Source organism: Cervus elaphus, chromosome 9 (assembly GCF_910594005.1).
Source record: "Cervus elaphus chromosome 9, mCerEla1.1, whole genome shotgun sequence".
Lineage (NCBI taxonomy): Eukaryota > Metazoa > Chordata > Mammalia > Artiodactyla > Cervidae > Cervus > Cervus elaphus.
This window is the reverse complement of record NC_057823.1, coordinates 62,049,779-62,066,016: the sequence shown is the minus strand read 5'-3', so window position 1 is coordinate 62,066,016 and position 16,238 is coordinate 62,049,779. Positions and strand designations below refer to the sequence as shown.

The following is a 16,238-nucleotide window of genomic DNA, read 5'->3' as shown; positions in this document are numbered from 1 at the left end:
GAAGCGACTTAGCAGCAGCAGCAGCAGCAGCAAAGGGAAAGCCAGTAATAACTGCCATAAATAAGCATGTTAAGAAAACTGCTATGAAAACAATGCTATTAAATTCTGTCTGGGCGTCATGGCCAGCTGAAGGCTTCTAGCCTGAGATTGGTTCTGCTGGTTTATTTACACGCCAGCAAAAGAGGATTTTCCTGGACTCTGAGGATTAAAAGAAAGAGTCAATTTCTTGCTATGGGATTCCATGTCAACACTGTATCTGTCATGTAAATCCTGCATTCAGGGCAACACAGCCTTAATGCTTCTAAGTATCTGTTCTTCTCTGCAAAGCCAGACGTGTCTCTTGGGGGCTTCTGGTTTCTCTCTCTCAAGGCCCCTCCATTCTTTCTCTGAGGGCCTTCCCCTTCTCACTCACTGTGCTGTTATCTTTCCTTGGAGGCTGGGGCAAGATGGAGCAGGAACAAACAGGGGGTGTGCCCAACACAGAAAAGCATAGAACTACGACCTCTCTTCTACACACTTCCAATAATGCCACCCCAAATCCTATTATCCAAAGAGCCTGTTATCATCTGACTGAGCTGGTCTGTGCAAATGGATGTGACTGAAAACAAAACCACGAAAAAGGGACAGACTGGATGGAATGAGTCAGCATCGATGACAAGAACGAAGTGGGAATTTGGGCACAAGGAAAGTGATGTGCTGGTTGGGAATGCAAACTGGTGTCCTTGTGGGCTGAATCTGGCTTGCAGAAATGTATTTTCTTGGGCCCACATAACATTTAGATTCTTATTTAATTAGTTGCTCACGTGGACACATCATGAGATTTTACCTAAAGGTCTCAATTTTCAGTTTTCTTCTTCCTTAAAATCAGAAGAACAGGCAGCATTGGGTCCACACTCCCATGTAGCAACAATTCACGTGAGACAGGGCATTTTATTTTATTTTGTTCATTTATGCATTTATTCAGTCATTCAAACTCCAAATATTACTACATATTGAACTCTACCATAAAAGTCTCATAAATAGACAATAGGCCTATACACCTATACACTTCAGTCAATAATATTACCTGCCTGGTCCCTTTGAGCACCTGCTCTAGCGCCGGCCTGGCAGGGTCCTTCCAGAAGACTCTGTTTCCAGTGAATTTGACTGCCCAGTGGGAACCAGTCCCTGAGCACTCAGTGAGCTCAGAAGTTGCCCCAGCTGGATAACCTCTGGATTAAGGAGTGCTTCCTTCTCTGGCCTCCAACCAGCAACTGTTACAATCTCTTCCAATTGGTTCTTGAGGCTGCTGCCTTTGTCAGGGGCTTGTTCAATGGGCCCCACGTACCTGCCCAGGTATCTCAGCCCCGCCCCCCTATTATTTACCACAGGGCCCTCACCTCCAAATTGTCCAGGTAAGCAGCCATGTTGCTCTTCAGCTCGGTCACACACAGCGACACCCAGTGGAACCTCTCTTCTAAGTCATCAAATTCCTTGTCTTCCGTCTGAGAGTAAAGTTACGCTTAGGAGGGCCGAGAGCATCCACGTGGGGGCAGTGTACACCTCTGTCCCAAGTCCTCGCTAGGAACCACCCACACACACACCTTTCCACAGACCCGCGCATCAGAGCCATTCCTCCAGTCCCCAAACTGAGTGGGATGGTTAGAGGCAGTAAGTGTGGCTTAGTGGTTTTGTATTCAGACCATGGAATCAGACACATGAGCTCTGGTTCACTTGCTTCCTGTCTGTGTGACCTTAGGCAAGTGTTTTGCCCTCTTGGAGCCTGTTTCCTCATCTGCAACATGGAGATAATATGAACATTTACTTCATCGTGTGGAACCATTAATGCCTGGTTCAGAGTAAGTACTCAACCTAAGTTTCTACTAGTAGCTATTCAAGGCTGGTTCCTTGCCCAGACCCAGACATAAGTTCTTCTATCTGTATCCAGGGGCTTTGCTGGTGACTAAAAGGTAAAGAATCCGCCTGCAGGGCAGGAGACACAGGAGATTCAGGTTTGATTCCTGGGTCAGGAAGATCCCCTGGAGGAGGAAATGGCAACCCATTCTATTACTCTTGCCTGGAGAATCCCACTGACAGAGAAGCCTGGTGGGCTACAGTCTATAAGGTTGAAAAGACACAACTGAGTGACTGAAAACACACACACACACCCCTATATCAAGAGGCCCTGGAGAAAGAGCAGCACAAGGTGCAGAGGACAAAGCCCCACCCTGGCTCTTCAGAATCAAGTGGAGGGACTGTTCATTAACTTCCAGTGCAGGGGTGTGGGTTTGATTCCTGGTTAAGAAGCATTACTACGAACAAAGCTAGCGGAGGTGGTGGAATTCCAGCTGAGCTATTTCAACTCCTAAAAGATGATGCTGTGAAAGTGCTGCACTCAATATGTCAGCAAATTTGGAAAACTCAGCAGTGGCCACAGGACTGGAAAAGGCCAGTTTTCATTTTAATCCCAAAGAAAGGCAATGCCAAAGAATCTCATCTCATATGCTAGCAAAGTAATGCTAAAATTCTCCAAGCCAGGCTTCAACAGTACTTGAACCGTGAACTTCCAGATGTTCAAGCTGGATTTAGAAAAGGCAGAGGAATCAGAGATCAAATTGCCAACATCCGTTGGGTCACCAAAAAAGCAAGAGAGTTCCAGAAAAACATCTACTTCTGCTTTATTTACTACGCCAAAGCCTTTGACTGTGTGGATCATAACAAACTGTGGGAAATTCTTAGAGAAAGGAATACCAGAATACTTGACCTGCCTCCTGAGAAATCTGTATGCAGGTAAAGAAGCAACAGTTAGAACTGGACATGGAACAAAAGATTGGTTCCAAATCAGGAAAGGAGTATGTCAAGGCTGTATATTATCACCCTGCTTATTTAACTTATATGCAGAGTACATCATGAGACACACTGGGCTGGATGAAGCACAAGCTGGAATCAAGACTGTCGGGAGAAATATCAATAACCTCGGATATGCAGATGACACTACCCTTATGGCAGAAAGCAAAGAAGAACTAAAGAGCCTCTAGATGAAAGTGAAAGAGGAAGAGTGAAAAAGTTGGCTTAAAACTCTACATTCAGAAAACTAAGATCATGGCATCCGGTCCCATCATTTCATGGCAAATAGATGGGGAAACAATGGAAACAGTGACAGACTTTATTTTTTGGGCTCCAAAATCACTGCAGATGGTGATTGCAGCCATGAAATTAAAAGACACTTATTCCTTGGAAGAAAAGTTATGACCAACCTAGACAGCATATTAAAAAGCAGAAACTTTACTTTGCCAACAAAGGTCCATCTAGTCAAAGCTATGGTGTTTCCAGTAGTCATGTATGGATGTGAGAGTTGGACTATAAAGAAAGCTGAGCACTGAAGAATTTATGCTTTTGAACTTTAGTGTTGGAGAAGACTCTTGAGAGTCCCTTGGACTGCAAGGAGATCCAACCAGTCCATCCGAAAGGAAATCAATCCTGAATATTTGTTGGAAGGACTGATGCTGAAGCTGAAACTCCAATACTTTGGCCACCTGATACAAAGAACTGACACATTTGAAAAGACCCTGATGCTAGGAAAGATTGAAGGCAGGAGGAGAAGGGGATGACAGAGGATGAGATGGTTGGATAGCATCACTGACTCAATGGACATGAGTTTGAGTAAACTCCGGAAGTTGGTGATGGACAGGGAGGCCTGGTGTGCTGCAGTCCATGCAGTTGCAAAGAGTCGGACACAACTGAGCGACTGAACTGAACTGAACAGGAAGCTAAGATCCCACATGCCTTGTGGCCAAAATGCCAGGACATAACACAGAAGCAATATTGAAACAAATTCAAACAAAGACTTTAAAAATGGTCCACAACAAAAAATCTTTAAAAACCAGCAAACTTAAAACAAAAGAATCAAGTGAGGGTGCCTACTCTGCCCCTTCCTGGTCCCAGTCTCCTCATCTCTGAAAGCAGTCTAAGACTCCGCCTCACCACCACACCGTCTTGCCACTTGGGATGGCTGGCATGCAACCCTTCCTCCAGTCCGTTGCTCACCCTGGGAACGAGCCCCGCCTCCTGCTTCAGCAGCTGGCTCAGCCGAGTGGTCTTCTTGGAGAGGGTGTGTGTGTTGATGCGAGCCAGTCGCTCCCGGAGGCTCAGCGGCTCCACCTTGGTGTACTTGGAGGCTGTACCAACAGAGGAAAAGGAGGGCACAGGGACCAGAGCTGACTCAGGAAAGTAAGAGTCCCTAACATCCCAGCTGGGCACCTCTTGGGCCCTCTTCTGAAACATCAGGGTCACACCCATTAGAATGGCAAATCTTGGAGGTAAAACACAGGGCTCAGAGTCCTCACTGACTGAAGAGGTTCATGCCAGCTTGACTTCTTGTGCCTCAGTTTCCTCTTCTGTAAATGAGGCCAACCACCTCCCAGGATTGCTGGGAGATCACATAAGATGATGGAAATGGAGCAAATGACTTAAGCTCTCATTTTACCCAACCGTGAAATGGGACTAACAGTGCCAACCTCAGGACTATCATAAGGATCAAACAAAATAATAAGTGAAAAAAACAAGTCATAGCTAGCCCTTAGTAAACATTAGCTAAATTATCATTACTATACTGTCTTAGTTGTGTAAGTTTTTCCTCTATCTAGGACACTGTGACACTCTGCAGATCTTTCTGTATTAGCAACTTGACAGGCAGCAATCTCCCCACTTTCTCCTCCTACCCTCATCCCTGATACATACACAACTCTTTGCCTCCCAGTATTCATTTCTCCTTAGTATAGCAGCCATGTGGTTTGGATAAGAATGATTTTACTTTAGTTCAGGGAGTGGTTGCTGACTGTTATAAGCCAATTCACATGATCCCCACTCCTCTATCACAGTGACAGGTTCAAAGAAAGGCTTACAACCCAGGCCTAAGCCAATCAGTTAGTTCATGGCATTCCCCTAACCATGGCAATTGGTTCAGGGTGAGCATATGACTCAAATGAATCCTATTAGAATGAAGCTCCAATTTACTGTTTATAACTAAGTGGAAAAAGGGTCCATGTTCTCCTGGAAGGTGTGGTGTTCAGATGTGAGTCTTAGGACAGCAATAACCACTTACTGTTATGAGGGAGGCCAGTTTGAAGAGGCAAGTGATACATAGTGAAGGTCAGAGATAAGAGAATTATAGGGAAATGACACCAGCTCCCAGAAAATCTTACTTAAAGCCCACGTTACCTCTGGACTTGTAGGTTACATAAGTGACTGTCTTCCCTTTACTGGTGAAGCCAATTTGAGGTGAGTTTATTGTTAACTAGAAGCATTCTCACTAATGTATCGCCTAAAGGCCCCAAGTCCTTACCCACTTCTTTGCGCCTCTTGTACTCATTGATGTTGGTGACCACATCCTGGAGGGCAGAGGTAGCCCTCTGAAGGGCAGCGTAGGCACTGGTATCAGGGAGTGTGTTCTCCAGAATTTTCTGCAGCAGCAGTGGGTATTTGGTAATCCTCTGCAGAGGAATTACCAGCAAGAAACTGAGGCCTGAAGGTCCAGCTTGCGGCCTGAGGGAGAAGGCTGGTGTTAAGTAGGTCAAAGTCCACCCTTGGGGGCACCATGGGGCCTGGGCTCTAGTGGCAGCTCTGCTGTTTAACTAACTGTGTGATCTCAGGCAATTCACCCTCCTTTGGGGGTCCTCAATTTCCTCATCGGGTGCTGCTAGTTCTCACTTTACCTTTTTCTAGGCCTCAGTTCCCCATATGTACTAAATCCAAAGGTCAGTTCTCTGTCCTCAGCTTACTCCGTCTTTCAATAGCAGACATAGCAGACCATCCCCTCTTTCTCAAAACACTTTCTTCTTTTGGCCCCAGAGATGCCCTTTGTCCTGCTTCTCTCACCCCACAGGCCACTCTCCTGGCCTCCTCTGCTGGCTTCTCTCCAATGCTGGAGTGCCCCAGGGCCTCCTCTCTCCACTCACTCTCTTCCTGAGCTCCTTTGGTCCTATGGCTTTAAACACACGGCAAACCCAGATTTCCACTTCTTACTTCTGCCCAGAGCTCCAGACTCACACCGTCAACTAGCCTATTTGAGATCTCCACTTGGGTATGTCTCAAGCACAACTCCATCTGCTGGACATGCACATGATACTTCATTTAATAAAATGGTCCAGCTGCTTCAAAAAAGAAGCACTTTTAAAATCACAGGAACTTGGGAAATCCCTGGTGGTTTGATGGTTAGGATTCAGTGCTTCCACTGCTGTAGGCCCAGATTTAATCCCCAGTGGAGGAACTAAGATCTCACAAGCCTTGGGGCACAGCCCCCTCAAACTTTTTATTTTTTGTAATCATAGGAATTTAATGTTAGAGAGACATATAAAGTATTTAAGGGTAAAGACTCATAGTATCTGTAATTTCCTTTAAATTACTTAGTATAAAATTAGATGCAGCAAACAGAAGGTATTTATACTTGCTCATTTCAGGTGGTGGGTGTGTGTGTTCATTACATTATTCTATTTTTCTATAGGGCTTGAAATTTTTTTTTTTTAGGGCTTGAAAATTTTAATTTGAAAAAGGAAAATACAAAACACAAGAACTAATAATGTCAAGGTCCCTTCCATATGTATCATTTGACGCATAAATGATTATTTCTAGCCCCCTTCCTGAAGATGTCTGGAAGTTTCAGAAAGAGTTCCCAAGTCAATGGTATCTGGGACAAGGCTCCAACAGTCTTTTTTGATCATGACCAGTAGCCCTCAGACCCACCTTCTGAGAAACACACGGGTTTCAAACCTCAATGTCTAAGTCCTCCACAAAGACTCACAAATACCTCTCATGACTATTATCTGGCCTCCTCTCCACAGTACCTTTGCCTCTTGCTCTTCTTCCTATGGAAAAAACCTCCAGATCAAATGTCCAGGAAAGATCAGCCATAAGGCCTAGAACAGACAGAGCAGGTGGGAACTACCCCTTCCCTCCCATTAACTGCGGGAGGTTGGAACACAGGGGTGGAACTATCTGTCAGGATATGCCTGTGCTGACCATCTGCTCTCACCAAGGGTTTCCTAGCGCCTGGCTGACTGTGGGCAGGAGAGGTGGAAACAGTGGTCAGGTATTTGCAAAACTCCTGTCCTCTGGGCTTACTTTTCATGGGAAAGGGACAATTGCCTCATAGGGACAACTATTGCCTCACAAATCAGAGATGACAGAGGGCAGGGGGCCTTCAAAGAGATGATTACATCTCTTTTCCACAATCATCAAGAACTACAGAATTATAGCAACCTCTTTCTTTATAGCCTTTCTAAAGTAATTTGGAGAAAACTCTTTACGTAGCCTATCAGATGGGCAATAAAAATTAATTAAAAGACTTGGGACTTCCCTGGTAGTTTGTGGTTAAGACTCTGTGTTCCCAATGCAGGGGATATGGGTGCAATAGTGACTGAAGAAATAAGATCCTGCATACCACATGGTGTGGCCAAAAAAAATTGAAAGACTCACCCAGAGTTGGATGAATATGGGGAAACCAGCCCTCTTACATTCTCTTGGTGGAAGTATCAGTTGGTGGGATCTTTTTAGAGAGTAATTTAGCAATTTGTGAAATATACAATTCCCTCAATCCTACTACAGAAATCTACCCACAGAAATATTAACTCAAGTGAGCATGGATAAAGGTAGAAGTTATTCAGGAACTCTGTGACAGTAAAATTTGGGAAACAACTCAAATATCCATCAACAGCGGATGAGCTGACTATGGAAAAGAACCCTATGCAGGCATTAAAAAAGAACATGGTAAAAAAAAAAAAAAAAGGAACATGGTAAAATAATTCATGGCTATGGTTAAGTGAAAAAACAAGTCCTAGAATGTAGAGTAGGAGTCCCTTAAAAATTCATTAATTCATTCATTCTTACTATTTATCCATCTGTCCATCCATCCAGCATCTAGACTTTCCCATGGAAAGTCTATTTCTTACCTGTCTGTAAATAGACAGAATCAACTTTGGATCGAACATGTTAACTACTAGGGGGAGGCATGGGAAACAGGAAACCAAGGGGGAATGGACTTATACTTTTTACTTTATATAATCTGTGTATTGTTTGAAATTTCCCTTCTTCAATAAGTATGTTACTTTCATACTTAAACAAAAAATGCCAATAAAGGAAAACAGATTCTGTGTCTCCTCCCAACACTCTGCCTAAGCTGTTGTGGAACTGCAGGTGCTTTGTGTTGGACTGATCCACCACTCCTCCCCACGGAAAGCTATGCCATTAGACTGGTCTCCCTAAGGCAAAGCTCCCTGTGGCTGCAAGGACAAGCCTCTGATTTCACTGGCAGTCAGGTGGGAAGCACTGCCTTAAGAGCTAGGATAAACTAAATACCTCACCAACTCACCCACCCAAATAAAAAGTGGGAGGTAGCATATATTTTGGAATCACAAAGATCTAATGAGATGGTGCCATTTATCCTATCTGGATATCCAGCTGGTGTGATCCTAGTCAGCCAGGCTCAGAAAGAGCCCCATGATCTTCAGCACAGAAAGCCGGGATGACTGTTTCAGGAGGGAGGTGATTAATAGTTCTAGAGCAGCATACATAGTAGGAGCCCCTTAAATTCATTCACCCACCATCCATCCATCCACCCACCATCCAATGTCTATACTTTCCCATAGGAAGTCTATTTCCTGTCTGCCTGTAAATACACAGAGTAAAACTGGGATGACCGAAAGGATGTTATTCCTGCTGCAACATTAGACCAGAGGATTCCACTGAGGGCAGTCTTAAAACCTGCAGGCTCTGGGGTGCTATAGGCATTTAGCAGACAGGGTCCCAGGGAAGCAGGATATCCTGCAAGGACAGTCTTGCATTATGGAGAATTGTTCTACGCTTCATATGCCCCTCTCAACATTCAGAGACTGAATGAATGCCTTGAAACAGGCTGCAATTTCAAGAACTGAGATATTTTTGTGACACCTGGACTCCATCCAGTCACATATCTTCACACTGGGAATTACTATGATACTAACTTTTGTAAATACGACACAGGCCATCTGTAAGAACATCATTCCTCATTTTCTCTGCCTCCCAGTATGTAATATTATCCCTACTTCAATTATGTTATTTCCTTCTTTCTCTTATCATACACAAGAAGTCAAGTTTGTATCATTCCAGGGTACACATATTCTCTGCTCTTTTGGTTTTCTGTACTTTGTGTACAGAATGGCTTCTGACTCTTTTTTGCTTATAAACATGTGATTGCTAGTGTAGTGGTGCCCAAGCATTTGCATACTGAAATACATATTACATTATTAGAAATTATTTTCCTTTTATTTCTCCTTAAATTATAGCTAAGCTATTATGTTTATTTTTTTCAATTATGTATATGGGCAGGAGAATCTTTTTCAGAATGTAACTCAGGATAATAAATTTGTTATAAAAAGGGAGCACTGGAACTGAAGGAGCAGAGAACCACAGTGTGGTCTCAGGGAAGCATAATCCCTTCCTAACCAAGATAACTACCAGAGCTGGGAATTACTGAGTATTACCTGTATGCAATGAGACTACATCCCCAAGAGCTGTTGCTTTTACTCCCACTCTACATGTAGGGAAACGAGGTTCTGAGACACTAAATGGCTCCTGCCAAGGTGAATGAAGAGCAGAGAGCTTGATTCGTTGCCAGGCTGCCTGGCGCCAAAGCCCATGAGAAACATCTGGCCTAGTTGGGAAACACCGGAGTGCAGAAGATGTGACAAAGAGCAGTCTCTGTGCCAACTAGGGCCCCCCACACAGTGCTTCTAACATGTCTGAACTAGATGCCAATATTTAACACTGGGGAGACTTACATCAAAGCTTCTGGTTTCTCTTGAAAGATCAGAGGATCTGGCCACAGTGGAATCGTATTTCTACACAGCAACTGAGGTAGATGGTTTACCAAAAAAACGGCTGCAATTACTTTACTCTCTGTATCTATACCCTTTGAATATGACTTTGAAGCTTCTCCCACCAAGAAGTGGGGACTATTTTCCCACCTCCTGAGTCTGGCACAGCATGCCAATTCTAAGCCAAGATCTCAAAAGGCAGAGCTGAGTCAGCTCGTATGTCCCATGTTCATAGGAAAGTCCAGCCAACATCAGAAAAGCTGACCTATGGTTGATCACAGACATGTGAGGGAGTCCAGCCAGGACTAGAAAAATCATTTACTGAGTCCAGCTAAATTGCTAACATGCATAAATGTGACCTTGAGAAATATTTGCTTCAAATTTTGGAGATGATTTATATTTTAAACCACTATATTTGGGGTGATATGCTACAGCAAAAGCTACTTGATACAACAGTGATCAGCTGAGGCTGGGCTGCAGCTGCACTCTATACAGGGACTGCTGGCTCTGATTTGCCAGAGTCTCCATCACTCCCTTTTGTCTCACAGCTGGCATCCTGCTCCCTTCATTTCTGTTACTTGCCTCACTCCTGTAGAAATGTATTTAGTGACCCTTACAAAAGCCTAAGTTTGTAAGATCCATGAAGGGATCAAAGGAATCCAAGAAGAAAATAAAAGTAGGCTTTTTTGAAGGCTGGGAGGGGCTAGGACATGGCTACTTCAAAAGAAGGCTTCAGGGGGCACAAGGGTTAAGGATAAGATGTGCTGTAGCACATGGTTCCCACCATCTCACTGCCCTCCCTGTGCTGGGCACGAGTGCTGTTAACCAAATGTTTCTGCTTTTCCACCTCTGAACACATGGCTGGAAGGCATGCCCTGACCTCCTGGTACTGGATGAAGTCAGGTGATCAGTTCTGGACTCTGAAAATTATGAGAAGCAATGGATATTACTTCTGGCCTGGAACATTTAGTAACCAGTGTGAGACCCTCCAGAGTTCTTTGCCAAGTCACCGGCCATGTTCCAGACAGTGGCTGGGGTCAGCTTGGGTTCCAGAGTGAGCATGACACTGGGAAAAGCCCCAAGTTAACCCACATTGGAGCATAAGGAAGGTGGAAACCTCATTGGTTGATACTAAAAGAGTTGGGGATTGTTTGTCTCTGCAGCATAGCCTAGCCTAGCCTGACTAGGACACTCCTGAAACAGTGTGAGCAGCCCCAAGCGAGGGTGAGACTTTAACAGCCCCTGACCTTGGCATCCGTAGGGATCATTCTACTCACAGCACTGCCTCAATGATGCCCTGGATCTCCCGCTGCAGCTCTGGCTCCTTCCGGTAGGTCTCTACCAGCAGCAAGGCCTGTTCATAGCTGGCACAGTACACCTTATAGACTTGCTCCAACTCCTCTTGGAATTCCAGAAATGCGTTACCTGACAGTGAAAAGGCAACAAGTTCTCAAAAGCATGTCTGCATGTCCTCTTGCTTAGAACAGGGAGGCCGTGAGTGACACAGCTAAGCACTTCAGCTCTGACATAAGACTGTCGGGCTTAACCAGCATTGTAACCTTGGGCAAGTCACCTCATCTTCCTCAGTTCCCATTTTTTCATCTCACTTTCAAAACGCTGCTGTAGGATTAAGTGACAGAATGATGAAGTGTGTGCTTAATAAACATTATCTATAATTACAGCAATAATATTGAAAATTCTCGCATTTGGACAATGCTTTATAGTTTACAAAACACATTCATGTTATATCTTTATAAATACCATGCGTAGCAAGTACAACTCCAAACCCTGTTTACAAAGACACCCTATAGGACAGCACGGATAGTCACAAATGTGGGCTTTGGAGTCAGAGAGAAGTACGGCCAGAACTCCAGCCAATCTTTTCCCAGTAATACAGTCTAGGGTGAGTATCTGGTCCCTCTGACCCTCCATATTTTCATCTATAGACAGGAATACAAATAGTACTTACCTCCAAGTGTTCACTGGGATGATTAATTTTGAAAATGCATATAAAGCACCTGACACAAACTTCATTTCCCAAAAACTTACCAACTACTTATGTATTGACTGTGTATAAGGCACTCTTGTAAGTTCTTTGAATGAAATAATGACCCTGCCTCATGGGGCTGATATTCTCATGGGGAAGACAGACAATAAATAAATATACTTATTTATATGTTACATATGCAAGGCGATCCAATCAATCTATCCTAAAGGAGATAAGTCCTGAATACTCATTGGAAGGACTGATGTTGAAGCTGAAACTCCAATACTTTGGCCACCTGATGCAAAGAGGGGACTCATTTGAAAAGACCCTGATGCTGGGAAAGATTGAGGGCAGGAGGAGAAGGGGGCAACAGAGGATGAGATGGTTGGATGGCATCACCGACTCAATGGACATGAGCTTGGGTAAACTCCGGGAGTTGGTGATGGACAGGGAGGCCTGGAGTGCTGCAGTTCATGGGGTCACAAAGAGTCGGACACGACTGAGCGAATGAACTGAACTGAACTGAACTGATGCCAGGTAGTGATGAGTACCACAGATTTAAACAAAGCCAGATAAAAAGTTAGGTGTCACTATGGTCAAGAATCTGCCTGCCAAGGCAGGAGACACAAAAGACGTGGGTTCGATCCCTTGGAGTAGGAAATGGCAACCCACTCCAGTTTATTCTTGCCTGGAAAATTCCATGGGATAGAGGAGACTGGCAGGCTACTGTCCATGGGGTCGCAAAGAGTCAGACATGACTGAGCAACTAAGCACATACACACAGGAGATCTATTTAGGAAAGACCTCCATAAAGATGTGGATGTTTATCACAGTCCAAAAGAATCCATCCCTGGGAAAGTCTGAGGGAAGAGCAGTGCCAGGCTTAGGGAAGGACAAATACAAAAGGCCTTAAGGCAAGTGAATGCTTGACAAGCAGGTGACACAAGAAGGCAGGTGTGGCTGGAACACAGTGAGCAAGGGCACAAAGTAGAGAAAATAAACAGGAAACTGAAGTCAGATTATGTAGGGCCTTGAAGTAAGTAAGTATGGTATAGTAAGGTGTTCGGGTTTATTCTAATGGTGGCAGGAAGCAACTGGAGGGTTTTGAGCAGGGGCAACAATGATCTAGTTTTTGTTTTAAAAGGATCACGCCCATGCTCAATTTCAATAGCACTTACACTAAAGTTATAACAATACAAGAAAGACTGGCAGTCCCCTGCACACGAATGACATGCCAAGTTGTGACATTCTATATTTAAAAACAAAAAACAGAAATTTATGAGATTAGTTACTTATTGAGGAGACAGAATGGGATGGAAAGAATGGGGAATGGGATAGGACAGTAGGGATGAGAGGGGAACAATGCTTTACTGAATATATCTTCTTATATAGCTCTGATCTTGGAACCATGGTAATATTTCACATACTCCCAAAATAAATATACAGCTAAGACCAACCAGGATGTGGAAGGGGAACCTCAAATAGAAAACAAAAAATAAGGAATGAACCTAATTCTACTACAAATGAATAACATAACCACACTGAAGGGTGTAGGAAAAAATTAACATAATTATTTTTCTCAAAGGTACAGGCTAGTAATTCTAATTAAAATATAACATAACCAAAAAACAATACTCTAGGTGAGTACTAACTTCAAACAAATAAGTAAACACACTGTAGATAATGGCAACCATTTCTACCTGTCACAGAAAGATGCTGCAAATAAGAAAAGAGGAAAGATTAGAATGAACCCTGAGATACTGGACTGGAATTGGAGGTATTAGTAGGAACTCATGGTTTTATGTTTTTTAAATATATAAATATAGATGGGCTTCCCTGGTGGCTCAGTGGTAAAGAAGCCAACTGCCATTGCAGGAGATGAAGGTTTGATCCCTGAGTCGGGAAGATCTGCTGGAGAAGGAAATGGCAACACACTCCAGTATTCTTGCCTGGGAAATCCCATGGAGAGAGGAGCCTGGCAGGCTGTAGTCTATGGGGTCACAAAAAGTTGGACATGACTTAGCAACTAAACAACAACATAGATGGATAGATATAGAAAGAAATGTAGATATGTGTACATGCATGTGTTAGTATATATACACGTATTTCCTACATATCAGCTAAGAGGGCCTAGAAGCAATGACCCCCCAGGAGCAATGAGCACACCAAAGTTAGGAACCAGGTCTCCCAGGAGAAAAGCTGACTGCAAGGACGGGGCAGGGAAAACACAAGATGAGCTGAGAACACCTTGTGGCGTCAGAAAGCAAGAAAGTGCTCACAAATTGTTAGAGACACGTTGAAAGGACACAGGCGTCAACTTGAAAGAGCTCCCCATGGCCAAAGCTGGTAAAATTTGAGCAAGAAAATGAATAACAATAGTACTGGATTCTGATTTATGGAATAAAGCAAATATCCATGAATTTATACTTGTATAAAAGTTGAATAAAGAAACGAATGGGTACAGCACAGGGAATAGAGCTAATATTTTATAACGATAAAAAATCTATAACTATAACCTTTAAAAATTATGAATCGGTGCCACAACTACTGAAGCCCACACGCCTAGAGCCCAAGCTCCGCAACAAGAGAAACCACTGCAGTGAGAAGCCTGAGCATAACTAGAGAGTAGCCACCCATCACCTCAACTGGAGAAGGCCTGCGTAAAGCAATGATGATCAAACACAGCCATAAATAAAATAAATAAATAATAAAAATTGTGAATCACTATGCTGTACAATTAAAACATATAACACTGTAAATCAACTATACCTAAAAATTTGAAAACTAAAAATAACTTTAAAAAATGAATGGAAGGGACATTTCTTGCTTATAGAATAAGAATTAATAAATGTAGGAGGAAAGGGGAGTTGGGGGCAGGAAAAATGGTTAAAGGGGGTCAACTGTTTGGTGACAAATAAAAACTAAATTTTCAGTTGTGGGAACACTGTAGTATATATAAAATCAAACGAAATGTTGTACACCTGAAACTATTAATATATATTAAGAATATTATAAATCAATTTTAATGCCATCAATCAAGAAATATATGTAGAAGAAAAATAGAGTCCTAACCACTGGGAATTCCCTCTACTTAATTTTTCTGTAAATCTAAAAGTGCTCTAAAAAAATAAAGTCTACCTACAATGCGCGTAGACCCAGGTTCAATCCCTGGGTTGGGAAGATCCTCTGGAGAAGGAAATGGCAACCCACTCCAGTACTCTTGCCTGGAAAATCCCATGGACGGATGGAGCCTGGTACGTTACAGTCTGTGGGGTCACAAAGAGTCGGACACGACTGAGCGACTTCACTTCACTCACAGAGTGTGAAAGATGATTCCTAGAACCAACGATTACTTAAGGTGGTATACAGCTAACTTATGAACCACATATAAGAGTTAAGAAGCTGACAAAAATAAAGTCTATTACAGCTATACTATGTTGAGACTAAATCAGGAGTAAAACATGGGACGAGGAATAGCTATTAAAAGGCTACTCCAGGACTTCCCTGATGGTCCAGTGGATAAGAATCCGCCTTGCAATTCTGGGGACATTGGTGTGATCCCTAGTCTGAGAAGATCCCACATGTCCTGGGACAACTAAGCCCATGAGCTGCAACAGCTGAAGCCCATGTGCCCTAGAGCCTGTGCTCTACAAGTGAAACCATGGCAAAGAGAAGCCTGTGCACAACAACTGGAGAGTAGGCCCCATTCTCTACAACTAGAGAAAACCCACCCAGCAACAGAGACCCAGTGCAGCCAATAATAAATAAATAAATGTTAAAAAAAAAAAAAGGTAAGACTATTTGGTTGTCTATCTAAGGGGATAGTGGTGAGGGTGAAGAGAAACGTATTAGTCACAAAAGGGCAAGTAAGTCACAGACCACAGGAACCCCAGCTAAGCCTAAAGCCAGCTGATGCTGTGTGTTGTACCTGTGAAATGCCAGGCCCCCCTTGAGACAGGGAGTAATGAAGGTGGAGGAAAGCAAACTTCCTAGAGCAGAGAGCAGAGCTGTCCAACAGGCAGGAATGCAGGGACACCAAAGACTTATTTCTTCTCCTCTTGTCCTCCTTAGTCACGGACTGGAAAGTCACAGCAGCTAAGAGTTATTCTCAGTATCGAAAGGCCACTATACCTCTGGCTGGAGAAATGAGAAAGGGAGGCAGGATGTTGTCTGAAGGAGCTGCTCAAATCATGACTCTGCCTGGTCAAGCTGTTTGACCTTAGGAAAGTTACTTAACCTTTCTGAGTCTCGGGTTTTTCCTCAACAAAATGGGGATGATAATGTTGCTGTTCAGTCACTAAGTTGTGCCCAACTCTTTGGGACCCCATGGACTGCATGTAGCCCACCAAGATCCTCTGTTGTCCACTAATAATAATAATCAATAAGTAACAAGGTCATGAGAATAAAAAGGACTATTTCATGTT

General features: G+C 43.5%; 1 protein-coding gene across 3 annotated transcripts in view; it reads right to left on the bottom strand.

Annotated features, from left to right (window-relative positions):
* The window catches only part of ARHGEF37 (Rho guanine nucleotide exchange factor 37), a 57,761-nt gene that overhangs the window by 16,967 nt on the left and 24,556 nt on the right, over positions 1 to 16,238 (bottom strand). For 2 of the 3 annotated variants that reach the window (XM_043913248.1, XM_043913249.1), the window contains exons 4-7: positions 11,105 to 11,252; positions 5,324 to 5,523; positions 4,027 to 4,157; positions 1,380 to 1,484 (exon numbers count right to left, since the gene is read on the bottom strand). In XM_043913248.1, the coding sequence (XP_043769183.1) occupies positions 1,380 to 1,484; positions 4,027 to 4,157; positions 5,324 to 5,523; positions 11,105 to 11,252 (584 nt within the window). The remainder of the gene's footprint in view (positions 1 to 1,379; positions 1,485 to 4,026; positions 4,158 to 5,323; positions 5,524 to 11,104; positions 11,253 to 16,238) is intronic. The other variant, XM_043913250.1, reaches the window with a different exon arrangement.